Source organism: Accipiter gentilis, chromosome 23, assembly GCF_929443795.1.
Source record: "Accipiter gentilis chromosome 23, bAccGen1.1, whole genome shotgun sequence".
In the NCBI taxonomy this organism is placed as follows: Eukaryota; Metazoa; Chordata; class Aves; order Accipitriformes; family Accipitridae; genus Astur; species Astur gentilis.
In genome coordinates this window covers 10345945-10373831 of record NC_064902.1, presented here as the reverse complement: position 1 = coordinate 10373831, position 27887 = coordinate 10345945, and the positions used below count along the sequence as shown (strand labels likewise).

Genomic DNA, 27887 nt, shown 5'->3' with positions numbered 1-27887 from the left:
AGTGTACAGCTTTTCTATATTTCAATAGAATAGCCCTTTCTTTTTTTTAATGTAGTTCTTGTAGAAAACGATGAAAAGGATGAGGAGGACATGTCTCTGGATTCAGGGGATGAAACATCACAAATAGAAATCTGCAATGATGCTTCTAACTATGATACTCATTTGGAAGATTTGCAGGCAGAGGCCAAGGGCTCACATGGAGTAGATGCAAAAGAGAGCGGCGTATCAATTACCGAGTTATCTCCAGAAGCACAAATTGGCTTGATGGAAAAGACTTCTAAAATTGACTTGGAGGAGATACAACCAATTACTCCAGTTTCTACAGTGTGCACTGCTGAAGGAGAAAAACACAATTCAGTTGAACAAGCTCCTTTCAATAACTTCCCAGTTTATAGCAGACAACTAAACATGTCCCATCAGTTCAGTCACTTTAATGTACTCACTCATCAGACTTTTCTGCGAACAGCATACCCAATTTCTTCTGCAAGTCAAAACCAAGAAGGGGGCAATTATTTTCTATCTGCTTACAGTCAGAGCATGGATACAGAAAAGTCATCATCGCCTGGTGGTTGGGATATAAATTGTGATTCTTCCAGGCCATATTCCAAACAGAAATAAACTCATAAGTCTCTTTTTGTAAGTTGCTGTGGACTTTTCTGTTTCTAAAATGGTGGATTAACAATTTCTATTTTATTCTGGAACAAAATGTTTCTTGTCCTTTATCTCGAATGTTTTCTTGTCTTATTTAAATCCTGATGGCCTGTACCTGTTGGAACCATCTGAAAATTGAAATAAATATATATATTTTTTAACATCTACTGTACTTGAATTATCTTGTTTGTTGGCACTTTTAAGTTTCTACATTTGTATTTGATCTGTACCTGGGCTTCAGTTTGAGGTCTGTTTTAATGTAAAGCTGAATGTTTGCCTAAAATATGTGAAACAGCGAGGTTTGTTTTTAACTGTAAGAGTATCCAAATCGCTTTTCTTTACATAAATATCAAAATTTATGTATTTATTTGACATTTGACACAAATTTTGTACAAATGTTTTTACATAGCTATAAGGCAGCGTAGTTATTTTAATGACTATATACTGGATTTTGGCTAAATACCTCAATTAGAGTAACCAATGGTGCAGTTCCATTACAAAAATAAAATAAACTCTTAATGCACAAGGGACTTGCTAACACATTGCATTGTCTGTGGTTTTTATATTGTTTTCAAAGTACATGAGAAACATACCCAAACTTTCTTTCATGGATAGCAATTATCGTTGCGTCTAATTTTGATACTCCGTGCTTATTGCACTACCAGGGGAGTGATCTTAACTCTTATCTTGCCGTTGTAATTACCGTAATGAGAGCACAAACCTAGTTTTAATGACTGTGGTAGTTCAATTTGCATTAGAAAAACCTCAGTCCTCTTCTACTTCAGTATAATGATTATTGATCCTTGCTTTTTTTTTTTTTTAAACTAGCATTGTCACTAGTATAGAGTTTTGTCTGTTTCTCAATCTTGTCCTTTTTAATTTCACATATGCTGAGTCATAAACTTCCTTTTCCCCAGTGATTCTCTCTTAATTGGCTCATTTTGTACATCTTCTGACTCAGGATTCTGGAAAACAGCAGCTGATATTAAATAGCTATGGAGTCTCAAAACTACCCTTGTTATGACATTGCTGATTTTGCATATACTAATACTCCTGACTCACCCATTTACTGCTCTTGTCTTCAAGTTGTGCAAAGTCATCCGTTTGGGGTATTTTTTCCTGTTTGTAATTTGATTTTAGTGCTTTTATGTAGGATGTGCGGTTTAGTACCAGCTGACAGAGTTTGAAACTATATCACCCTGAACTCACAAAAGTAGTTAGGACAAGTATCATTGGTTAAAAAAGGACAGCTTTTAAAAAGCAAACCAACCACCCCCATAGTCTTTTCCCTAACGCTGAATGCCTTTCTTTCTATTAACAGTTCTTTCATTTATTTGTTTAAATTAAGAAAAACCAGTACTGGACTGATGTAGCAGTTGTTACCCTCTCTCCCCCAAACATGGCAAATAAATAATTTTTTTTTTTTCTCTCCTCAAAAACCCCCAACTCCCTTGTATCAATAAACCTTAATGGATTTTGTGAAGAACTGTTCTGCCACCTCTGACATCAAGTGCAGATTCTCACCTGGTGCCTGACTTGGCAGACACAGGAGAGGACTGTTTGCTACTGCTGTAGGATACCTCCAGGTTATGTCTAAGAACAGTCCCTGCTGGGAGGAGTCTCAGTTTGGATGTTCTGTTGCCATTTATCACATCGTATTACAGCACAACTAACATCAATTCAGGTATGCATCTTCTGCAAAGGTCTAGAGAGAAAGTTTTACTCCAGATTATCCTATCTTTTGAAGACTAAAAGCAAATGAATCTGAAGCAAACATTTAATACTGATCTGTTCAGGACCTTGTTTATAAGACGATTTCCTTAAACTGAGTTCTACTGCCTTGGGCCAAGCACACTGTACTATTAAGTGGTGCTGTCCTGGTTTAATTGAGAGGGGGGGAAAGTTTATAGTCAGCACTTCTGTGGTATTAGAACCTGGGATTACTTGAGTTAATACGCAGTGTCTAAGCCTAAAAGCTATCTGAATAAAGTACAAGCAGTTTCATATAGTTAAAAATACCAACAAAGTCTACCCAAGCCACTTGGAATACATCTTCATCTTTTTATTTATCAAAATACATACACTGAGTACTACAAAAAAACCCATGTAACATTTTTATACTGTGTTTTGGTGGTTTATATTAAATGGACCTACGTCTTCAGGTAGCACGAAGACCATTCTAAACAGACACACCATCATTAGTTTAATGTGTCTTCAATATAAAAAGCAACATGACCCTGTAATCTGTCAAAAGTTCACATAATTTAAGTCTTCCATTAAAAAGATAGAGATGGTTCATAATTAATTACAGTAGCAAAGTGCTGTGCATTTACATTTTAAGAATTCAGAATGTTCATGTGTACCTCAAAATGGCAAAATAAAGTTCTCTTCTTGTGCTATAGTGGGAATCAGAGCAGTCTCCAACTCCTTCTGCTTCTGCAGGAGGCCCTGAAATAAGTGGAATATAAATGTCAATGTTCTGTCTTCCTCGTGCAGCCTGAACTAATAAAGTGTCACTGTTTCATATTTTAAAACAATTCACTTGTTAAGGCTCAATGGTTTTTAAATACATGACTGACTTCTTAAAAAAAAAAAAGGCAGTACAATGTAATACATTCAGTAGAGAGGGAACTCAAGATTTCCTGTTGTCTGTAAAAGACTTGCAGTGTGACTGAAGGTGAAGCCAGTCCGCTTTCCAAGGATGACTACGCAGAGGAAAAAGGACTTTTCATTGTATTAAATTTAACTTGTTCACCCCTCTGTACATTGTCACTACATTTGTAGTATTGTAGCGTATTCTTGTATGAAGCTGAACCCAAAACCTTGATGGGTTAAATTATACTCTTATGATAAAAGGACAGCATTATCATTTGAACTAGAACAGTGTCAGTCCTTTTAGGATAGGCATATTTACTCTCATAAGGTAAAAGGCTCCTGCTTTGTTAATGTCTCCTGTATACTAGATAATGGAGAAAGCCTGTGATAAAAAAAACTCCTGGAAGTGTATTTTTGTCCATGTGATAAGTAATACATCATATAGCTATGTCAGGTACATCCATAAATTTAAAATAAGTCTTTTTTACTGTAATTAATAGGCTTGTATATATCAATACATTTGGCCCCTTTGTCTCCATCCATTTTAGACCTGTCAGAAGTAATTTAGTACTAAGGAAGTATGCTTAAGAAAAGAAAAAAAAGAAAAAAAAAAAAAAAAAAGGAACTGCTACAATGGTATTTTTCCTCAGTTACAAGACCTGTCTCAAAGATAAGGGTTATAGGCTGCTGGCACAGCTCAGTATAGACCTAATGCAAGCCAGCAGGTACTATAACAATTTAGACAAGGCATTCCTGGTGGCATGGAAGGGGAGAGAAGTCCTGCAGAACTGGCTTTGGTTAGTCAGCAAAGAAGAGAAGCCTGTTTAAGACTTCACTTTGCATCCTTCCAAAAGCAGCAGCTGCCTATTTTCAATCACTTGATGAATTGCTTTCTCACTGATCAACAGTATCTGCTATTTTTATTAATGGGTCATTGGACTTGTTCAGTCCCTTTGTCAGTAATTACTTTTATTAAGTGTTTTTTGCATCTCACTGTGTTACAAAACATGCTAATGCAATAAATTGCCCTAAGCCAACCCAGAGCCAAGGTGAGAAACAAGTAAGTAACACTGAAAACTGAACAAAGTCTATCACATAGTTTGCAAAGGTAATAAAAAGGGCCTGGAGAAAAGTAATGTGAAATATCTACACAGGGACAAGTAGTGAGGTTTGGTTTGGTTTTTTTTTTCTTTGCCTGTCCTTGGACAGCCTGCTGGTGGCTGGCAAGATCACTTAGCCATTATAGGCTACAGCATGTTGGCGCGTGGTTTTATTGCCTTAGTGAAAGTAAGATGCTCTGGTATGTACTGACTATAGCTGGAGTTTTTTATCCTTTTTCTTAAACTTTGGCCCTTTTTCACAAATGCTTAATTCACTTTTCCGGATGAATTAACTTGGGCTTATTCCACTGACTCTTGATTTCAGTGAGGAAAACAGATGTCTGTTGATAGTTCCTATTGCTGCTGTCACCTGAAATACAGGAAGAGACTTCCTGGCTTATAACAAATGCAATGACAGAATCACCCTCCCTTTGGCAGCAGAAGGCCCTCATCTGCCCTCTGTTTTCACTGGTGCCTTCCGTGGGTCGGCCAGTTCAGCCAGACTGTTAACTGAAACAGCCCAATTGTGTATCTATCACTCTAGCTGAGTGTGTATTTCAAAGGCTAAAGACTGGTCAAAAATGGCGTGAATTACCTCAGACAAAAGGCGGCTAAAGAATGGCCAAATATGTTGTGAATATATATATATTCTAAAACTGTCAATCCAATATATATATATATACATGTATATATAAATTTTAAAAACAAGACTAGATTATCTTCTGAAATAGAAAAGTAAACTCTGCTCTTTGTCTAAATTATATTTCATACAAAATACTTCCATTACTCTTTCTCTCTCAGTGAAATAACTGATGCAAAACAGGTGTCATCTGTAGGAGTATAGCATACTTAGGTATGCAAGATATACCCAAGTTCAACGCTTAATGCCCTAAATGCATTCTGCAGCTAGTAGGATATTTAAAAAAGAAGTCTACATGTTTTAAGTTAACTCTCTTCCAGAACCAAGGTTCACAGAAAGACTAACCTTAGCAATAGCTTTTAACCAAAATATATACTATGCATCAAAAATGTCCCTAAGCTCGGGTCTCTTAAGTTTGCCAATAGGGGTATTTTCACCTTAAACCTCTTTAAATGCCCATGGCTTTTGTTTACCTCAGCAAGCACAAGGATCAAATTATGCTTTGAGGCTGGCTTCACTCTTAACCAAAATACCACTGACAAATGAAGCCTAAATACAAGATACTTAACAGCTGTAGATATTTAACAAAAATGTCAATGAATGAGCATTGGGGAAGACCAGATCCAGTAAAACCTATCTAGAAGCCATTAGAAACTGGCAACCTTTTGGTGGTCTTGGGTCACAGCTTTTCTTAGTAACTTGGGGAGAGCCATGACCCTTCGTTTGCACAAGGAATTTACCTACTACTGAAGCATGAGGTATGCATGGCAGAACTTCTGTCTTTCTAAAGCCCAGCAGTAATTAATAGCATTAACTATTGGTAGTTTTGTTGTACTTAAGTCTGTCAGATTTTCTTGCCTTTATTTTCATAATTTATGAAATTTTTCTCCCTTAAGGCAAAGTAAAATAAATAGTGCTGCTAGCAAAAAAGTACTTCTAGTATGGAGCCATTCAAAAAACAAGGGAAGATACTAATACATATTTATCTTTAGTGTTCTTCAAGAACAAAATGCAAACCTAAAAGTAAATGTGGGGTTTTTTTGTCTTGCAGTCCCCTGTCAGGCCATTTAGAAGCATAAAAGGAAACTGTTCATGTGATTGTCCAGACCTGCGGTTTGAATCTGCTATGGGCCACACCTTGTTGCCAACAGGTGGAGTATCCAGTTCACTCATGTTTTAATAATTACTAGATGCCTGACTATTTTTCTTGGTATTCTGACTCCAATCAGGAAAATATGTAACTTCAGTTACCAGCTATAATCTTTTGTGCTTCATTAATTTACTGCAACATGGATCCTTAAAGACAGTCTCACCATATTCAAAATCCTTCTGGCAATCCTGTACATGTAATCATTACCAGTAACTTACTGTGAATAGAACAATGTATACAAACATACACAGACTTTTGTCTCAGGAGCTCATGTGTGTGTAGTATTAAACTAAATTTCATTTTACATTCACTCACTAAATCTGGCTGACTGATAAATCCTGATTTTTATATGTTAGCGAACAGCTATCTTGGAAGGATTTTGTAAATGTTCGCTCTTCAAATTTGCAAATTACAGTATTTTTTCAGGACTGACACATGAGTACCACCCCAGTAACTCTTCTGCACTAACCACACTGCTCTGTCATGCACAACTGGTTTACCCATAAAATGCAGAAGTGAAGTTTCATTAACAAGGGTTCTAGTGTTTTGTTAAAATACTATTCTTTTCCTCCTTGAAATTGGAACAGTCTTACTATAGGCAACCCTAACTAACAAAACCTGGAGACTAAATCAAGCCACTCCTCTTGGTTTCAAGTTTTCTCAGGTACTCTGCTGTTTCATAGCTAATCTAAGGACTAAGGAGTCTATAGTCTCACTCCAAGGACAGTCCAAAGGTGGAAGTAATGCATGAAAAACAAAATTAGTAAGAGGGAACAAAAGTAGAGGACAGGGCCCAAAACTTAATCATATATGATGGAAAAATGATTTAGAGACTAACGCTTATAACTATGTAATAATAGTTCACCATGTTCATTTTGACTTCAGTGTATATATACACACATACATGTTTAGCCAGTAACTTTTGGCTTACCTGGCGTAATTCTGACAATCCTTTGAGAATTGCTTGTTGTCTCTCTCTGATTTTAACTACATCAGGATTTAGAAGAGGATCTCTAACATGATCAGAGCTACAAATCTGTCGTGGTGTTTGGTAAGAATCTAAAAGTAAATGTATATCAAATCAGTTAACAATACTCTTTATAAATTTTGCTTTAATTTTGAAGCAGTAGATTTTCACAGCTTGTGAAAATCAGATTTTGGTTGCTATCAGATTATGTTCACTATTTTTAAGTCAAACAACACTTAAGATTCCTAAACCCAAATCTATATACAAAATGCCAGAGAAGTGCAATCATACTTCATTAAAGGTAAACAGAGAAAAAAAGGCAGATAAAAGAATAAGAAATGTAGTTGCTTCTTTTTTTTTTTTTCTGTTTTTTGTTGTTGTTTTGGTTTTTTTATGCAGAGTATCATTTGGTTGCACAGGCTTTCTGTACAGTGCTGTGACACACATGGGTTGCTGCAAAATTCAGTAAAAACAAATGCCAAATTGTATAAATTGTAGCACTTTCAACTAAATAACTGTAACATCTCTCCTACATGAATAAGTTCACAATACATTTCAGTACCATTAAACTGTCGATACTGTGGGTCATGTGTTGAAGGTCTAGTCACTGGTGCATCTGGATCAAGATAATATACTTCATTTGTTCGAACATACGGAATAAATTGTGAAGAGGGAGGTCTTCCAGCTTCTGTAACAGGAGGAGGTGAGCTCCTCTGCTGTGTACCTGTCTTGGTATTTTTCTCTCTTCTATTGTTGTTATGCACCAGAAGATTAGAAGCATGTATCTGATTTTGTTGTACTTGGTGTAATCTGTTCTTAACTGCTGGAATGGGTGGTGATTCAGATCTGTATGAAACAATTTCAGTTAAAAAAACCTCCAAACAATACTTAAATAATGTGATTTTCTCAAATAGTAGAGACAAAGAATCCTCACAGGACTAGACTTTTGCTCATTTACTCTGCTTTTATACCTGCAGTTTGTCTGGTCTTGTGTATTTTTAATAGTAGACAATTAGATGCATCGAAATTATTTTTGGAAAAAAAAATTAAAAATCAGGAAAGAAAAGCATGTGTATTTCACCATAAATGTATTTATACATTTCATTAATGCAGAATATTGACGTACCTTTCTTCATTCATATGATTCTTATGTAATTGTTCTTCCTAGGAGAAAACCAAGAAAGTCAAAAGTAAAATAAAAAGCTCCATGTTTTTTAGTAAAAAACTTTCATTTTTCAAGAAAAGTTTGTTCTGAAATTCCAAAAGGACTGATTGACCTGGGTTCAGGAGAAAGGTATTTATCAAAGACTTGCAATAAAGAGACTTGTAGTGTCTATGAACTAAATTAAACAAATTACCAGAGGATTTACTCCAATTTTCCATGTCTTTGGCAGCTATAACCACTATCAAAATACTTTATATATTTTCCAATGACCTTGGAAAACTGCATTTACAAACCTGAAAAGTTCAGCCCAAGATAATGATTATTAAAGGAAAGGTCATGTTTCTAGATACAGTCAGAAGAAGTTTTCTATTTAAATGAAAAATATTAATGTATCCCATACTTCTTATGGTATCAAACAATGCTTATCTTAAAAATCTGCTTAAAATTCATTGCCCCATTTCTCAGGTACAAAATTCTTGAACATTTACCTTTCAGTGATGTGAGCACAAAACTTATGATTTACCATTAACCTCAAATAAACCAACCGCACTTTAACAAATTAATAAATCTTTAAAGATACCTATGTGAAGAGTTTTGTATTTTCACATACTTTTTTTTAATACCCATAGCTTCTAAAATATGTGTATGTAGCCACAGTAAACAAATGGCTAAACAGAATCGAAGTGGCCACCTTTTCTACGTCAGATTTTTTCTATCAGAAGGTGTGAGAAAGTGAGGTGTTTATGTGTACATATGCACATACATACATGCAGAGAACAAGCAAGCAAGAGAGAGAGAGAAGGCATGAATATATTTTATAATATTTTCTTTAAATGAAAATTCTTTTATTTCCCAGCCACAAGCTATACTGATACATGCTTACTGCAAATGGAGAAGAAATTACTCCACTGAGGAGGATGCATTTCTATGACAACTGAGTACATCCTCAGTTACCCATATTCTTTGCAGAAATAAAAATTGTTTTCTTGAACAGGTACTCCTATACCTCAACCATCACCAAAACATAATGAATGGACAAAAAAAGGCAAGTCAATGATGTCCTTATATCCTGCACAATGCTTTCAATCAAGCTCCCTGTTTACATAATGAATCAATGATAATGAATAAATTAAAGAGAATCAACACTTTGGAAGACTGAAATAACAGTAAAAGCTAAGTCACAAAATCTGACTATATTCTTCTGATCGTGATAAACAAAACAACGTTGTAATACCATTCCTTACACAAAGAATAGTAATAGGAAAATTCTCAGTGCTTGAGTTACATAACTGAATTCCCATCCAGGCAAAACAGTGTGGAACAAGAGTCTTAAAAATACACATCACTGTTGTTAAAGACCAAATAGTTACCTTTCTGACTCTATGTCCCTTATTCTTCATGTTTATTTCTTCCTGAGGTGAAGGAGACTTGTCTGAATAACCACCCTTTTTTGGGCAGAGATTCCCAGGTGTATTTCTTTCTACCAGCTGAAGCAGCTCCATTTGTCGTCTTACTTTGTTTTCTTCCCTTTGTTTTTGTAGCTGTTTCGGGTATCTTTCTGATGCTGGAATGTATCTTTTCCCAGGCTTGTTTATGTTCCAATTAGGTCTTTTGCTGTATTTTTCTGAAAGTTTAATTCGTCTTTCTTTTCTTGCATATTGTTCATACAGATCACTGTAAATGCCACCAGTCTCTCTTCCTGAAATTTTATTTTTATCTATATACTGCATTTCCTTCTGGTACTTTTTGCTGTTAGAGGTTTCTCTATATTCTATGGAAATATCAGGCGATCCGCAACACACAGTTCTTTCCTCAGCTGACTCAGTGTATTCTGAAGTATTAAAGTAATCTAAAAAAAAATTTAAAAATTATATTTTAACTCCAAGTCTAAGCTATTCAAATTAATTGTTTGATTTTTCTATGTGTTCAATCTACCATTACTGATTTTATTCAAAAATTGTTCGTTACAGTTTTATATTTTTTCTTCTTTTTGATGTAGAAGATAGACCAGTAGAAGCAAAAAAAAAAGACTGGAGAATGAAATCAAGTCAATGAAAAGCAAAATTTATGTAAAATGGAACATTATTTTAAAATGTGTAATTCTGTCATAGTACCCAAAGCTAAAGAGCAAAACACAGCTTCTGTTTAGTTTTTCAGCATGCCATGATAGTTTGGTCATACTCACAGTGCTACTGGGAATAACTTACTTTCCTAATCCTTGTCTTCCAATGGAAATACTTTGTTCAATTTTTAAATTACTAACAATTCAGCTTCTTTCTTTACTAAGGGTCATACACAAAAACATTATTTGTTACAAATTTGTAAACTCTCCAAACTCACAGTAAAATTTCTACCAGCACTGTCAAAACCAAAAAAATATTAATTGTTGCTTAAGCAAATAGAAGTCCAATAAAGCTTCCACTTGACAAGTGAAAAGCTAATAAATTTCTAAATACAAGGCATAAAGTGACGGTAAGTTTCCACTGAATCTGCTCATTCACACCTCATCTACAACTTTAATAAATGCAGACTAAGCTTGAGCTGGGTTTTTTTAATGGTGTGATGCAAAAGTCAAGATAAAGACTGGAAAGTATTCTGTCTAGATGGGCCTGCAATTCTGTCTGGCTATTTAGCAAGAATTGTAGAAAGCTTTTCTAAACATTTGAATGTAAGCTCTCATTTTCTACTAAGTCTAGTTTTCTAATTCTGTGATTATAGACAATGTTTCTGCCAATATTTTCAAGGATTCATTTGGAACCCAGCCCTGCTCAATACCAAACCACGTTATGTAAACCTGTGAACATTCACACTGAAGACTACTACAAATATATTTAAATGCCTTAATAAATGGAGTCCTACACAGCTTGTGACCATGACTCTAAGTCAACACTATATTTCAGACTGCGTGATTTGAATCTCTAACTGGTAAGTAAGAACTATATAGACATACCATTTATTTAGAATAATATAGTAATGTATTGCAATATACTAACCTGCCTGTATCTGTCCAAGTGTTTTTCTAGTTTTATTCCACTGTGAATGACAGTGATTTGGCTCAGTTTCACAAATACACTGTTCTACTGTTGTTCTTGAGGTACATCACAGTAATTAAATTTAAAGGGCTGCATACCTGTCTGTACAGCAGTGTCTTTCCGAGGAGAAGTCTGCTCGTTAATTTGACTCTTCATGTCATCAGAAAAACTATGACTTTGATATGAAATGCCAGTATTACAATTTTCAAATTCTGTATCACCTAAAAAAAAGTAAGATAAATTGTTCAACTTAGTAAATGTTCCATTTATTTAAATGTTCCATTTAAACCATGCTACCAAGCTATCAGACTATGGTGGTTTAGAACTTAAAACAATACTAAGAACTATTGTTCAGATCCTTATACTCTCCCTTTTTCACTGGAAAGCTAATCGACAGGACATAGGTCTGAATATTCCCTATGCATCCTGATAATATATTTATATTTCTTCCTTTATGTAATATAGTATTTGAAGCTTACTAAAATACAATATTCTCCATATTAGTTAATACCGCTATTTGTTTGACAGGTAAATAAGCCAAAATGAAATTTGGTTTGTGGAGCAAAGGAACAATTTCTGACCCAAAAGCAGACGGGAATAAAACCCAAAACAAAACCCATGAACAGTTTGCATGCAAACACCAAAGTAATAGGCAAACTGAGTATGAAAAGACTTGTACTTGCCACCACCAAGATTCTTCTGAAGTTTTGAAATGTCATGCCCCTTCTGAGCCAAGTCTCGAATGCGCTGTTCTTGTTTTAATCTCTGTGCTAATTCTTGAGCCTTCTGCATTGTCTGATAGAGCTCATTAGTTTTAAGAGTCACAAGTTCCTTTAAAAAAAAAAAAGTAAATATACATGATGATTTATTTTGAGAATAAAATTAATAGGATTATTTTATCCCCATCTAATTCTCAGGGTTTACATATATTCTTATTTTGGGTAAAGCTTTTTTTTTTTTAAAAAAAAACAAAACCAAAACTAGTTGAGTAAAAAATTGTATGTTACATATGGGATCATGATTATAAAGATAAATTCAGAACCTCTGCTGTTCTAATGAAAGATGTTCAACCCTAGCATTAAAAAGCAAGCATCTAGATCCTCAAAGTTATTTGGATATTTATCTCCTTTCTAATAAATACATATTTTGCTAAATGCCATCTGATTTCAGCCATCTATGAATTCCTATATCATGTGGTTTAATGAAATAAAAGAAGCCTAAATAAAAGTAATTAAAAAAACCTCACCTTCCTCCTACATCTACAGAAAGGAGACAGTAGAAGCCTCCCTAACAAAGGCAGAGCATCCCTAAAAATGAGGGTTACAGTTTCCAGATTCAGCAGGTTCAACGCACAGGAAGAGACTGGACCAAGGAAAACCTCCTTCCCAAACTGCTATTACCATCTCATCCCCACTTCCTACAGCATTTGCAGGTGGAAAGAACAACTGATAGCGTAACATGTTTTGAAAGAACTGAGCAATCACAAAGATGACTTGCCCAATTTTTTACCAGTTTGTACTAGCATTTACAGGCAGATGCTATACATTTCCATCCAGAAAATGCAGAGGAATCAGGGATCCATATTTCTGCAGGTTTTAGAGAAGGGTGTGTTTTTGGAATCACTCTATCTTATGACATCATGAAATTCTGCTACTGTTCCAAATATGAAGCAAACAGTAATAGCTGCTACTGTGCCAAAAGGAAGAATAAAACATCAGACATTTTAACCTTCTACAGAGGTAAGAATGTATACAAATGCAAAATTTGTCCTACCAAAGGTCAAAATGTACTTTTGGTTTAACTTTTATAAGAAAGGAGCATGTAAAGCTCAGCAATAGTTACAGAGGAAAAGCTCTAGAACATGAATGACATTTAAAATGCTTTTTCTAGACTATATTCTGAAAAGTCTTTAATCCACAGTGAAAGCACATCCAGTCAGATAAACTTCATGGTACTGAAGCACCTTAAGAGCATAAAGTTACAACAATAATTGGATCACAGACTTTGAGGTGGTTTTTTTATTCAAAATTTGCATCTAAAAATGCATGTTTCTGCATTACTTATAACTACAATTCAGTTTTTCCCAGTTCTTATCATTTCTCTTCCTGAAAAGGCCTTTGTCCAAAAAAAAACCAAAACCTGCCTTAAACTTGTATGGTGTTGTAAGTTTATTAATTGAGGAAACAGATTTTGGTTTCAAATGTCTAAATTTCAGATAGTGTTCATTTTCAAAATGACAAGGTGACACAATTTTGAAAGTGAAGAAGAACCATCTTTCTCAAAACCCACTATTATTACAACTATCTGCACTAAAGAAAATGCAAAATGCCACCTCCTTTTGTTTTTGTTTCAGCATGTCTTCTTCAAACTGTTTCTGCATTTGTTCTTTTTCTCGTGCTAGACGCTGTTCTTCCTCTTGTTCTTCCCATTTTCTCTGCTCTTGCTCCAGTTGTTTCTTCTTCCGTTTTTCTTCTACCTGAGCCATTATTGCTTTCTAGTAATATCAGAATAAAAGGAAAATTGAAAGATAAAACATTAAGGTACTGTAAGCTATTTATGCATTTATTTCCGTATAAGTGTAGAATAATAACATTTGGATGAATAAAAAAAAAAATCAAGACAATTTATTTCAAACACTTCTGTTTCTTTTAATTTCTCACAAGAAAGGTAGCTGCCTTCCTTTTTTTGGGGGGGTAGGCAGAACCACCAGCCCAATAAAGCTGTCTGAAATACTTAGAGACAAACAGAAGTAGCTTTTTCTGTTTTCAGAAATGCTTCTATTTTTCTTGTAAAGAAATGGTGGTCTGATTTTTACCTTATGTATTCTAAGCTAGTATTTTGATCTAGCAGTTTGACCAGAACAGGCTCATTACATTTATACTAAGACTTCTTTACAATGTGCTAGAGACATCATCATGCAGATACGTATTCAGTTAAGAGTGCCACGGAAGTTATGCAAATGACAATAAAGTGGATAAAAATTTAAAGATTCATGGCAGGTTATCTGTAAATATCAGTCCTCCTGATGACAGGGGAGACTGAAGAAAAACGCACACAAACCTACAAGAGCTCTAAAGACTGTACTGTATGTTTTTTGAGGCAAGAATTCAGTTATAGAAATTCATCTCTGTACAAATATTAAAAGAAAACTGTAGAGTCTAGCTGAATGAAATACTGTTAAACAACTGTAAACATCTAATCTGAAGCATAGGAGTCAAGTGCCTCAATAGATTCTGGTATTAAATCTCATGCTTTATTCATGAGAGAACACTACCTTTCATCCTTTCTTCTCATTAAAATAGCATTAAGGTTTTAAAACAAAAGTCTACCTGATGTTCTAACTGTTTCTGCCGCCGCCTGTCTCTCTCTTCAATCTGTGCAGGGTCCAGGAGAGCCGTCATTGAACGGAGGAAACTATGAACAAAGAAACATGTAAATGTTTTTAATCATTAAAAAATAATCTTAAATCCCTTCTTAATTAGGATCAGTTAGATTTCAAGTAATATTTTCATATTGAGGTTATCCCATTGAATTAATTTACAATTATGAAATTCATTTTATTAATGAACAAAGTAAGGTTATTTGCAGTAAATTTTATTAATGAACAATGGAAGCACTTGTGTCTTTCAAAGTGAAACAACAGGTATTTCTGAAAAAAGTAAAAGCCAAATAAATAAGATCCAAAGATCAGATTTAAAGAATCTTATTCAAATTTATTTTTTTAATTTCTGAGGTGGTATCAGAAATATACTGGCTGGGAAGATGATTACACTTACGAAGTCCACTCACCTGACTTTCTGACTGTGTTCTGAAGCACTGTTTTTAGCAGCTTTTTCTGCATTTCCCACCTTTAAGGGCATGAGGTTGCCTAAAGCTGCAGGTGAAAAAGGGTGAATAAAAGCAGTCAGCTCCTTAGGGTCAGGTGACAGGCAAAGACTTTCAGGCTGCTTTTTGTACATTCCATTTAAGGGGTGTTGTGCATTAGCGTTAAGGTGGTTCTTTAAAGAATCAAAATGCATTGCCCATCTGTCATGCTCTTCAGCCTAAATAAATATGAAGCAACAAAAAAAAACCGGAAACATGCTTAATTACACTGTTCTATAAAGTACAGTTAACAGAACAGACAATACACATTTTGTACAACAGTAACATCTGAAAAGCTCTGTTATGGAGCTACACAAAATACAGACAGTAGTTAATTCCCTAAATAGGAAAACAGAATTGTTTCTTTTGCTTAAAAAGCAAGTCAGATCAGAAATTATCCTGCTGATCCATATACTTGGTCAGCAAAAACATATTGCTACTATGTTTTCAGAAAAAAAACCCAAAAATAGAAAGTGAAAAGAACCCTTGAATAATAAAAGACTAAGTTAACATGGAATCAGGCTTTTTGGTACTGTTTTATCTACTTAAATTATTATTCCATTCCATATTTTTTCTAGTAGTACTGGGAACTGCTTGATGGAGAGGTCAATACAATGTCGACTCTGCCATGCTCTCCTCCCATCATGTACGTATTCCCTCTAGTAACATTAACAAGTGGTACCTTCTACAGTGTCCTACATTTACCCCCTCCATTTTAAGTCTGGACAGTAGCAGAATTAATGTGCTTTGGGCAGATATATTAAACTCTAACTTTCTATTTTCAGCTAGACAGGCCTATTATAAGCCTTCTTTCAAAACCTCTTTCACCCACAGCAGCCACCACTGCTATCCTAGCAAAGTATCTAGCACTTTTGTTGAGGTGACATACTGGGTTTAAGTCTGTCTTCTGTACCACCCGGGCCTATCTTTTTGGCTCAGTGTTGGCAACTGGGACATTCCAATATATCACTAATAAAAGATTTTCACCTAAGGGCCCTTTGTTTTTGCTATAGGTACTGAGAAGGTTTTCTCTTCTGACTAAAAGAACTGTTTCCCTGGAGGGACTGAAGAATGGCTGCCTCAAAACTTGCATTATGCAGGAAAAAAATGAACATAATCTGATCTAATAAACTTCCCAGGAGTACTTTCCTTAAACAACAATTCCCTTGTGTCAGAAAAGTTTCACACCTATTTTAAAAGAAGCAAGAAAATCATAGTCCAAATAATAAGAATCCAAATTATTCTTCCTCCTGTTCCCTGAGTTTTGTTCCCTTTGAACACTGTGATGTAGAGGCAGATCAGAGTAGTTGGAAAATCTACTTTATTCTTATGCAAGTCTGTGGTGCAATATGCAGAAGGGTTGAGAGTATAACACAAGACCTGAAAAAAAACATGTTGAAGAAAATGAGATTAAGTGCACGTTAATTTCCTTTCAAAAAGAGGCTGGAAGTGAGATTATTGTTAGGTTACTCACTGGTGACTGCAACTATCTTCCCACAGCACACCTATCAAATTAAAAAACAAGGCAGCTAATGAAGAAACCTTTCACAGCTGTGTTCCCTTCACAGTTACAAAGGTCAATTTACAAAGGAAATTTGATCACTTCAACAACTCAGGAAATGAAGGCTTGTGTTGTGCGTAGGTATGTAACTAACCTTGGTAACAAGGGGGTTTTTTTGGAGGGTGGGTAGGAAAGCTCTCTTCTAGTATTACGATCTGTGGAATTAAAATGAAGAATTTGTGTCTAGGAATTGTGTAATTGCTGTAAATGCTTCAGCTGAGAGTAAAAACTGTAGCCTTTTAATCCAGAAGGCCACAGGCTATGAATACTCATATTAATCAAGTTTTGGTAACCGAGATTCATGTTCACTAGTAATACAGAACATCTCATGATGTGAATACATCTCAACCATGGTAAAAGATATAATCCCAAGGTTAAAGCTGCGTACAGTAATTTGGAAATCACGATCCTAGCAATAGTACAATCTCACTTCAAAAGACAGAGTCTTTGGAAGAGCGTATCAGTATTGGGCTGTATGAGAATGCAGAGTATTCCACTGACCTTAAAACTACTACTAGTAGAAATAGTAAGATGTAAAGGAAAGAAGTCAGCTTCTGTATGAAGAAGATATATTGACCACATTGGCCAACAGTGACAGTATTGAAAGCCTCTTCAGGTATTCCACCTGCAAAGCAACTATACTGGCCACAGTTTCCTTCTAGATCCAGCGTAAGAGACCTACATTCAACAGCCTAGAAAAACCAAAGGGTAAAAAAGGTAAGGCTATTTTCTTCAATACTTATTGGGTAAATGTTTAAAGAAGTTTCATATGTGTGTACATATATTAAAATAGTATTTCTGGAAGCAGGATTTGAACGCCACTGTGACACACTGTAGTTGTCCGTAACTTTCCGTGGCTGTTCTCACTCCTTCTGTAGTCTACAGAAAATTTCTTTTTACAAAGTGTCTAGCCAGTGTCTCTATACCGCCTTCCAAACCCTAGTGCTTTTGCACAATGGTGGGAAAGAAAAAAAAAAGTAATATCACTGTCTTCATCTCTGCAGCAAGCACTCTAACAAATCACACTAGACACACAGTAGTTGTTCTCTGCCACCACAATACTGGAACAGCTACTGGCTGAATGTTCAATTAGACTGTCCTGTGGACATATGGTGAAAACCTGGACATGCTGCAGGCAATTACATCCTTGTCACTACTTCATTAAGTCAACGATTTCATCTTTTATTTCTTAGAACAAAAACATAGAGGAAAACTTCTCTCATTCCAAAAAGTCCCTCTAAACCACAGGTACCTTTGATAAATTAAGTTTTTCTTCTGTTTTTCGTAGCTTAGCTTCTTCCTTCTGTTTGTCCAACTCTTCAAGCCACTTCTTCTGTTGCTCATGCTTCAAAGCACTAAAAGGTCGTTCCTGTGGCACAGCTTCCTGAAATAAGATAAGTGCTAGTCTCTTCCTTGTACAAAAAATTCAGTACCTTGTCTAGCCACATAATACAGACTTGGCAGAAAACTTTATCTTCAGTTGCTAGACATAACTCGGCTGTTCTCTTGCACAAAAAAAGGAATGTAAGTTTGTAACTGCAGCAAGTGTCTGACTACTCCATAAAAGTGCTTCAGTTGGAAAGATGCTAAATAAGCCAGTCTTTGAATATTTTTCTAACTGGAACTATCAGCCTCTCACTCCGAAGAACCTTACTTATATGTATCATGAATAAAAATCCCTTCCTTCTTCCTATGGTTCACTGCTCAGTCTGTGTTCCAGGTAGATTCAGCACCATGATCTAATTAGTAGTGATCTATCTCAAGTAAATTCTAGATACCATCTTCATTCTTCTGTTTCTGCTTCTTAATGGGTATCTGTATTATTTAAAGAACTCCAGTGGCACTGGGAACTTTCAATGCTATCTGACAAGTGCCACACTTCAATCAGTGCCTACTAGCAATAACTCAAAAACTACTCCTTCAATCTTTTACTGCTGATGGTTTTTGGTTTTTTTTTTTAAGTCTTATACTTCTGATAGGTTCCCACTTCTCTATTTCTTTAATACTGTCCTGGTTTCATCTGGGATAGTGAATTTATTTTTTTTCTAGTAGCTGGTATAGTGTTATGTTTTGGATTTAGGATGAGAATAATGTTGATACACGCTGATGTTTTGAGTTGTTCCTAAGTAGTGTATATACTATGTCAAAGATTTTTCAGCTTCTCATGCCCAGTCAGCAAGAAGGCTGGAGGGGCACAAGAAATTGGGAGGGGACACAGCCAGGACAGCTGACCCAAAGTGGCCAGAGGGGTATTCCATACCATGTGATGTCATGCCCAGTATATAAACTGGGGGCAGCTGGCCTGGGGAGTGGGTAATTGCTCAGGAACTAACTGGTCATCAGTTGGTGAGCAATTGCATTGCGCATCACTTGTTTTGTATATTCCATTTCTTTTATTATTGTTATTATAATTATTAATTTCTTCCTTTCTGTCTACTAAACTGTTCTTATCTCAATCTATGAGTTTTACTTTTTTTCCCTGATTCCCCACTGAGGGGAGGGGAAGTGAGTGAGCAGCTGTGTGGTGCTTAGTTGCTGGCTGGGGTTAAACCATGACAAATGCATACTTAAAAGCTAATTAACACTTCATCTCACACTTCTAGTGCTGTTCTTCACATCAGCCTTGAAAATGCTCAGTCTTCAAAGCATCAATATTCTGATAAACATTCATTCAGACACAATTCTTTAGATAGAGCAAAAAGGTCTACTCAATTCTTCTGGTTTAAAAGAACTACTGAAGATATACATCTGTTGTCAATAAATAAGTAAAAAAATCTGCATGCATTTCAAAATCTTACCCCAAAAACAATTGCTGAGCAACTAACAGCTGAACCAAAATCAGAAGACTGCCCAGCTGGAGCACTTGAAACATTCAGTGGAACTTTATTAGCCTCTGTGGTTAAAGCAGTTGTACAGACAGAGTTTTCCTCAGTGGTAATAATTGAGTCAGTTGGAAACAATGGCTGCAAATAAAGTGACCACTTTAAGACTTGATTTATTTAGCTCACCTGTTTTGTTTGTATTAAATAGCCTTTAACATATAATAAACAAGTAAATTATACTTCTAGAAGCTCCTATACATTAAAACTTCAGCCAAAACTTGTAACTAAGCATCTCATACCCAGTATTTCTTAATTATGTAGACTGAAATAAATTCTTACAGGGCAGAGTAGTAACTTTTCTAGGAATGCTGAATAAGCCACCAAAAAAAGGCAATTTGCTTTTGCTGTAATAACTGATAGCAGGTACAACCCTACCTTCTGTTTAACAGCAATCAATTTCCCTGGAGAAGTCTCATCTGAGTATAATATATATTTCTGACACAGCATTTTCAGAGTGACACCTGACTTTTTAAAAGGCAGGTTAAAGTCAACTTGCTATGCTCATTTTTATGTAAGCAATCAAATATATGTCAGAGTTCAAGAACAATGTAAATAATTATATAACCAGGAATTACATTTGAGACTATTTCTCAAAACAGCTAGAAAAAATTTATACCTTTTAGGTAGGAATCAACATGGAAGGACAAGAATGGGTTGTTCATGCTACAAAGATCTTAATTTGTGAAGCTACAAATTGGAACAATAGGTAAGTGTGAAACAGGGAGTTGCAGCAATTCATGCCATGAAAGAGCTTAAAGTGACCACTGAGATTGGATTCTCTTCGATTTGTACAGAAAAGAACATCTTGTATGAATTAAAAGTTGGAACTGTTCTGGAACTGTGCTGTGGAAACTGTGTGCTCTTCTGTGTTTATTGATAGCCTTACCTTATCTGGGTCAGCTGTTTCCACTTTCTCTTTATGGGTTTTATTATTTCCAGGTTTTTCCCAGAAATAACCCACCTCTCCCTCCAAAGTTTCTTTCAGTTTCTTCTTCAGTGCTATCTGTTCATCTTCAAAAAAAACAAACTCTAGTAAGAGTTCCTAATACAGACATGTAGCAATTTAACAACAACAACAAAAAAAGGCAGCAATGTATGTCTACCCTGTAATTTTGATTGTAAAATGGATTACAAGAGTAAGTCACCATTGTCTGACCAATCCGTCTAAATGTGACTTTGCTCTTAAGAGGACAGTGGCTGAGTCTCTGCCTAGAGATGTACAGGTAATTGGGGAATCTTTCCGAGAAGTCTACAAAACACTGAAAACTTAACAATGTCCCAGGGAAAGAGGGAAAACTAACAAATAACTAAGTATATAAATTCTCTCCATTTTGTTATACCAGTCTCGGACTACTGTGATATTATTAAAACCAAGGGAGCTATACATGGAAGCTACTGACAATGCAGAATCAAACCCTGAACCAGATGGTCTACACCAAAGTTGAAAACAAAACACAACACTCCTGCATGTGAATCATAAAAAGCATCTGTCACGAGAGATTTTACTACTGTGTTAAACATTTTTATTTTTCGACAAAGATTCCCCTTGATAGGTGATGTGGCAGGACTGCAAACCGTTTCTCAAGTTCAAATTGCAACTGGATACATTCAGTCATGCTTGTAGATCAGGGTGACACTTTTCCCATTAAAAAACAAATGAATTTGTTAATGATAATGGCTATTAACTACTGGCAAAATGTGACAAAACTGGTGGCAAGTACCTCCTAAAATATGAAACATAACTGAATATATTTGTGATAATATTTATTTGGTTAAGAAGCATTTTTGCAAGAATTTATAGATCATCTTTGTGTAAAATTTTGAAATTTAAGAATCTTAATCTGTCTTGGAGACTAATAAAACTGTACTTTCCAATTTGTAGCAACTGCACTAAGTAAATTTAAAAAAGCATAAGGAACACAAAGTTTCTTTGCATTCTGAGTGTAATAAATTGATCAAAAATATATTCTGTATATGATAAGTACCTAATTCCTTCTTCCATTGGGTCTTTCTAAATTCTAATAAGGCTTTCTCCCCTTCTCTTTCACCCAAGGTACTAAACATGTCAGCAGGTTTCCATGAATCCTTTCTAGAGAAAAGGAGGGGGGGGAAAAAAAAAAAGTTTTACCTAAAAAGCTAATCTGTTAAATTTTGAAGGTAACTTTTTAATTAGTATTTATAAATACTCTTACTGTGATTAAGAACTACAGTACAAATCTTACTGGAAATACAATTTTTGTAGACAGCAACACAGATCTACGCACATAACTTTCTGTCCTGGCTGCGGATATGCTTCTTGTTTCTGGCTTGAATCAGAGTTAGCTTCATCTGGAATGGATGAAACTTCACAAGCTTTTTGGAGCAATGCTACAATGTTTTCCTCTGACACCTCATTAGTAGCTGTGGTAAAGCATAAATATATATATATAAAAAAAAATAAATATACATACGATCACTAAACTTTATTCAGAGTAAATTGAGAAAAGCAGAAACTTGCAATTTCCCCACTATTTAACAAAACTGTTTTCAGCCCTGCTTGTATAGTTAAGACACGTAAGTTACAACTTCACAGGGCTAAGAGCTCAGACTTTGGGACTCTACTTAATTGCAGTGTGTCTTATTCTTGGTGGCAGAGCTGACCATCTCCACAGGTCCACAAACAGGAATAAGGATGTAATGCAGGAAGATACACAATAGTTCTTACGCTTCTCATTAGAATAATTGGAGGAAAAAAAAAAACAACCAAGAAACTATTCAACAGTAATATTACAGTTAAGCAAAAAGTGCTTGAGACACATAGAAAGACCTCATCTCTTCACAAAACCAGTAGGGCCTAGCTGAGGTTTGGGTTGTTTGGTTTTTTTTTCCAAATCCTAATAGTAATGGTACAGTGCAGTTCAATTCCCCCCCGTGTAAAATTTTTTGCATGAAATATTGACAGAACTGCTTGCTGTTTTGCTCTTCAAAGTACTGGAAGACTATCAAGCAATCCTTAGTTTTTACTGTTAAAATTATCAAATGCTTGGTTCCTAACAGCAACAGGCAATTTTACATACACAATAGCAAACAGTATTTCATCTGAGACCATTAAACATAAGAGAAACATCTCTGCAGCCTGCAAATAAACTTAAATTATGAACTCAAAGTTAAGTTTTCACATTTTCACATTTCCATGAAACTCACTCATTCAACTGTCGGCATCTTACCCGTTTCCTCTTGCTTTTCTTTATGAGTCTCAGAGATGCTTCTATTTCCTTCTTTTACAGCCGTCAAAATCTTCTGAAGCTGTTCTTGTGTTAAACACACCAAACTTAAGTCTTCAGCTGATACAGATGGGTTTTGAGGTTTCTGTTTACTTTTTTTAACAACATTAGGATTCTCTGAATCAGGGTATCTGTCTGTGCTATCTCTTTGGAAAATCAAAGAGTGATCTTTAGTTGTGGCTTCATGTGAGGAGTGTTTAGTAACTTGCAGTTTTTCACCTTTCGTCACTGATAAGCTTGATTCACTCCTTGGTTTTGTTAAGTTTTCCTGCTTGATACAAGCATTTTGTGTTGACCTCGGAACATGCCCAGTATGCTTTATTCTCAATGCCTGTTTAGGTGCTCTGGCTTTATTACCCATCTGTTAAAGCAATAAGATTTCAGCATGTATTAAATAAGGGAATAAAATTGCATGCGAAACAAATGAAAACAAGAGTGAAGCAGCAAGCAAACTAAGCATCATTTTTCTTCTCTGTTACATTAATAGAAACTAACTCAGTATAAACTCATGAAGTATCTTCATGAGTACCTGGAATACCCTGGAAGAGAATAGAGCACCTAAATTTGAGTATTTGAAAATGACAGTATGAAAAATAACTTTATGTAGCATAACATTTAGAAGAATTAATAAACATTAATTCTGCTTTTCTTTGGTGTTTCTGAAGTCCAGCTTCAAACAGGTATGTTTTCACCATACAGCTAGTATTATTTCAGTCTTGATTTTTCCATTCTGTACTGGTTTTATCCTTTTCAATGTCCTTGATTATCTCCTACATATTGAGATCTTTCTCTGCCTTCTTTCCTTCCTCAACCCACTGCATTCCAGTTTACTTAGACAGACACAACCTATATGAGTGAACTGGAACGTAAAACACACTTCACAATCCTATTTTACCAGAATCGCTTTAAGGTCTCTGAAAGTTCTGATTTAGATGATTCCCTGTGCTGCTTTAACTTCTTGGCAAAGTAAACTAAAGCGTTTTGCAAAGGTAGAAGTAGTCATAGAACTTTTAATTCATCCTTTTTAACAGCTATTATGAACCTGAGAAATCACAGAATATCTCAAGTTGGAAGGGACCCATAAGTAAATATTTATTTTTTCACAAATATAATTGATTACAAGTATTTAGACAGTTCAAATGTGTTCTCAAATTTCTGTGTTAACAAACTGACCAGTTAATTTGTGTGGTCTGGTCTAACAAAAAAAAGTCATTTTTGCACTTACCTTCATTGCAGGCTTTGATTTATCTTTTGGGAAACAAACACAAACATATGAAAGAAGTATTTAATAACAACTTCCTCCTGAAAAACAATCTTAAGAAATTAGTAAACTGTTATATTCATCTGATTTTTGTAAGGCAGGGGGAAAGTACATTCCCTACAACATATGCCCCAATTATATACATATTTATTTTTAATTTCAGTACACACTTCAAGAGTATATTGGAAAAAAGATCAGATATATTCAGTAACTACTTCCAGTTTTAAATAGATCTATTAAAATTATTGTGCCAGTCTGATCCTCCCCTGCTATTCATTCTGTTTCTCAGAGCGCCCTGTGGTAATGGCTTATTTTCAATTGTTTGTTTACTGTGATTTTTCAGTTTGCTTTCTGTGTCACATCCTTCCAGGACAGTCCCTGCATCCAACCCTATGTTATCTGTCTCCATCGCAGATAGCCTAAAGAAACAATACTTGCATAATCACACCATCCATTATTGTTCCCCTTACCTATGCCCTGACATACTCTTCAGTGTTTTAACCCAAATCCTACAGGATGCAAAGAGGTGTAGTGGTCTCAAAAATAATATTAAGTACTATGTTTAATATAATACTTTATTAATAAAGAATATTATAATAGAGATTAACAGAGGGAATGTGGTACTCAACACAAGATGGCCAATGGAAAATAGCACATATGGCTAATGGAAAAGGGAGAGAAAACAGTAGGATGATATTTTAGTGGAACACATCTGTTGGAAACAAGGCTTCTTCAGCTGCACTACGCAATTATTGCTCTGGCAGTGGTTGTTGCACATTTTGCACTAGTACCAACTATACTTTTTTTTGCGTTACCAATTAAAGATATTGGAGAACACTGACTGTTCTTAAAGCCTGCAAAACCACACTATTAATAGTTTTCAACCTAGATGAACATTTTAAAATTTAGGAGCATGCTGAATTGTTGTCCTGCAGAGACAGGCCTTACATCTGGAAACATCTTGATAACGGTTCAGTACTAAAGGTGTCCTGCAGCCATGTTTATCACTGGGTTCTCAAGCATTCCACCCTCACCTCAGTAGGTAAAAGTCACTTTTTCACTTCTGGCAATTCAGAAACTAAATAAAGTGGGATTCTACATGCTATGCAAACACCATCTCTCTGTGCAGAGGATAAAGAAACATAAATAGGGTCTTTGCCATCACAGTGGGGAGACATAATGTGGCATGCCAAAGTGCTGCTTATGGGTTACTTTGGGCTTTTTCTGTGTAAGAGAGAAACAACTATCTCGAGTAGCAGCTTAAGCTACTACACAATCCTACTTTAGCCCCTGTGAGCAGTATTTGACAGTGCAGAAAACTGAAATTCAGAAGTAATACAATTTGATGCATTTTTTGACACAATTCAATTCAAGGAAGTGCTGTTTCCATCAGTTGTATAAACATGTTAATTCTTGGAGAAGACTGCTTGTTCAAGGCTAGTTCAAAGTCAAAGGTAGTGCTTTATCTTGGAGCACTCTGGAATGTACACTGGCCCTATCCAGGCAATGATGCTTACTATGGTTGTAAAAAGTTAAAGCTGTACCATTGCTATTTCAGAGGTGTTGCAAGGTATTCCTTACTGACTCAATATATCCCGTAATGCCTCATCACACAGTTATCTAGTAAATGCAGAAAATGAAATATAATTTAGAGGGCATTAAACAGAGAATTTCTGTATCCTGACTGCTATGTGGAAGTTAGGAAAAGTGGACTTGTGCTTGTATAGAAACATTATGTCTGACAAATCACAAAAATAGAATTTATTAATGCTTAATTATGAACATATACTAAAAAAGTCTATTTCAGATGGTAGTAATGAGATCTGGCCTAAATAAACTGCTCATTGAAAACTATAAACATCAACTGCCAAATACTAAAGCTGCTTTAAAGTCAGACGTGTGACTGTAATGATGTAATTCTGTGTAAATTAAGCAGGCCTCTTTTTCCTTGGTAAGGTGCTATAAATTTACAGAAATTATCAAGTCATGCCAGTCAATATATAATAGTAGTTTTTGTTATGAATGGAGAAACAAGCTGTAAAGAGTCAAAACTATTTGCCAGCTGTTCACCAGTGGGCAGACTATCAGTGGACAGACTATTCAGAAGTTCATTATCAACCTACTGTTCAGTATCAAGCTTGTAACTAAGAGGAGTTCTAAATAACAATGCATAACTATTCTTCCTAATCTGAAGAATATTTCAATAAAGCTGTGTTTCACGTTGCTTGGATCTTAGGTGTAACTTCAAGAAGCTTTAAAGATTACTTGAGATAAATTATTAAAAAAAAAATACCAGAAGCAGCCAAAATTAGCCTAGGCTTTCCACCCAGCACTTCAGTTTCAAGCTTCAGTCCATCTCTGCAAAATAAGAGAGAGAGAGGGAGGGGAGTGAAATCTGAAATATAAAGTAATCTGATGATGGTAAGACTTTTACATTAATAATAGGACAATTGTACTTAATTACAACACTGTATTTACTGTTGGTCCAGACGGTCTTTCATAGCCCAAGCTTTCTACATTTGTGAGAAGTTACTTAATACGAAGAAATGACCAGGTCTTGAAGAGGGTGTACTTTTATTATTGATACTGGAAAATCTGGATTTGCATGTTACAAAGTAAATCTTCACCCTGAAGGTGCCGCTATGTATTGTTATATATATATATAAAAAACATATATATGTGCTTGCCTCAAGAATTTAATAATCTAACAATATAAACTGTGCGCTACAAAAAAATGCTAAACAAGTCTCCCTGAATGCCAGAGCTGATGACAAAGAGGGGCTGTATTCTGAAAGCAGTCTTTTAATTGTGCTTCCACGCAAAACAGTCCACATTTTAAAACAGAACAAACGTTGTTACAAGTTTTTTTAAAAAAAAAAAAGTTGGTAGTGTTTAGGTATACGGGTGTAAAGTACCCAGACGCTTTTCCTTCTTCCATGCGTTAGTTTAAGAAAATGTAATATGAAGATTAATGTTCAAAATAACGCTTATCTTCAAGCTGTCTTTCATTAAAAACAAATATTTTTTAAAAAAATCTAACACATCTAAAGCTCGCATGCAACTTTCTAATTAACGCGGCAGCAGAGAAGTGCCTGAAGCTGTAACTCTAGACGTTCGAATAGCAAACGGCAGCAAACCCGAGCCCAGCACCCATTCTTCTCCGCAGAGGCTTTGTGTCAGCAGGAGGCGGCGGGGCCGGACGCGACGACCGCTCCTCCTCCTGGGGCGCTGGGGGGGCTGCCCTGGCCTGAGGGGACGCGACCGGCCGGGTCCGAAAGCGGTCCTCTCGCACCGCCGAAACGCGGTGTTCCCAGAATCTCCGCCTAGACCCATTTCCAGACCCCCTCCCAAGAGAAGGGTCTCCTAGGCCCTCGGCTTTGTCACGCAGATCGCTCCCGTTGCCATTGCCGCGCCTTAACGGTGGCGGGCCACGGATTGCCCTCAGAGCGGCAGCATCGGCCCGCTGCGCAGGGAAAGGCCGGGCAGGTTCCCGGGCCGTGAGGGGCCGGGGCCGTCCCTCCCCGGTCAGGGCCGCGTCTCAGCCGGCGGCAGTGGCTCTCGCCGCCAGCCCAGCGAGTCCCCGTCCTCCCCTCCCTCCTTACCCCAGATTCATGGCTCTGCCCGGCTGCGAGCGGGGCGGCGGAGGCTGAGGAGACGCGCGGCGGCGGCAGCACGCATCCCCCGCCTCTCCCGCTGTGTACAGCGGTCGCCGGCCCCGTACAAGGAGCCGGGAGGCGATAGGCTTCCCGCGGAGCG

The 27887-nt window shown here is 36.1% G+C and overlaps 2 protein-coding genes across 9 annotated transcripts in view; one reads left to right on the top strand and one right to left on the bottom strand.

Moving 5' to 3' along the window:
• Positions 1-1181, top strand: part of TASOR (transcription activation suppressor) — a 34610-nt gene extending 33429 nt beyond the window's left edge. For 5 of the 6 annotated variants that reach the window (XM_049826180.1, XM_049826179.1, XM_049826177.1 and 2 more), the window contains one exon: positions 56-1181. In XM_049826180.1, the coding sequence (XP_049682137.1) occupies positions 56-618 (563 nt within the window). In that variant the 3' untranslated portion in view covers positions 619-1181. The remainder of the gene's footprint in view (positions 1-55) is intronic. The other variant, XM_049826178.1, reaches the window with a different exon arrangement.
• CCDC66 (coiled-coil domain containing 66) lies at positions 647-27887 on the bottom strand. Of its 3 annotated transcripts, XM_049826184.1 has the most exons (20): positions 27734-27887; positions 26425-26489; positions 24096-24118; positions 22814-23231; positions 21872-22007; positions 21593-21696; positions 20494-20618; positions 19524-19688; positions 17978-18109; positions 15090-15343; positions 14630-14714; positions 13633-13794; positions 11984-12131; positions 11399-11521; positions 9639-10117; positions 8230-8267; positions 7666-7949; positions 7068-7195; positions 3015-3099; positions 647-779 (listed from the first exon to the last, which is right to left on the bottom strand). In XM_049826184.1, exons 1-19 carry the CDS (start codon positions 27742-27744, stop codon positions 3016-3018), a joined length of 2964 nt encoding a protein of 987 aa, XP_049682141.1. In that variant the 5' UTR covers positions 27745-27887; the 3' UTR covers positions 647-779; position 3015. The 3 variants fall into 3 exon arrangements, with proteins under 3 accessions (XP_049682141.1, XP_049682140.1, XP_049682142.1); XM_049826183.1 differs by lacking the exon at positions 647-779 and having other exon boundaries at positions 2699-3099; XM_049826185.1 differs by lacking the exons at positions 647-779; positions 19524-19688 and having other exon boundaries at positions 2699-3099.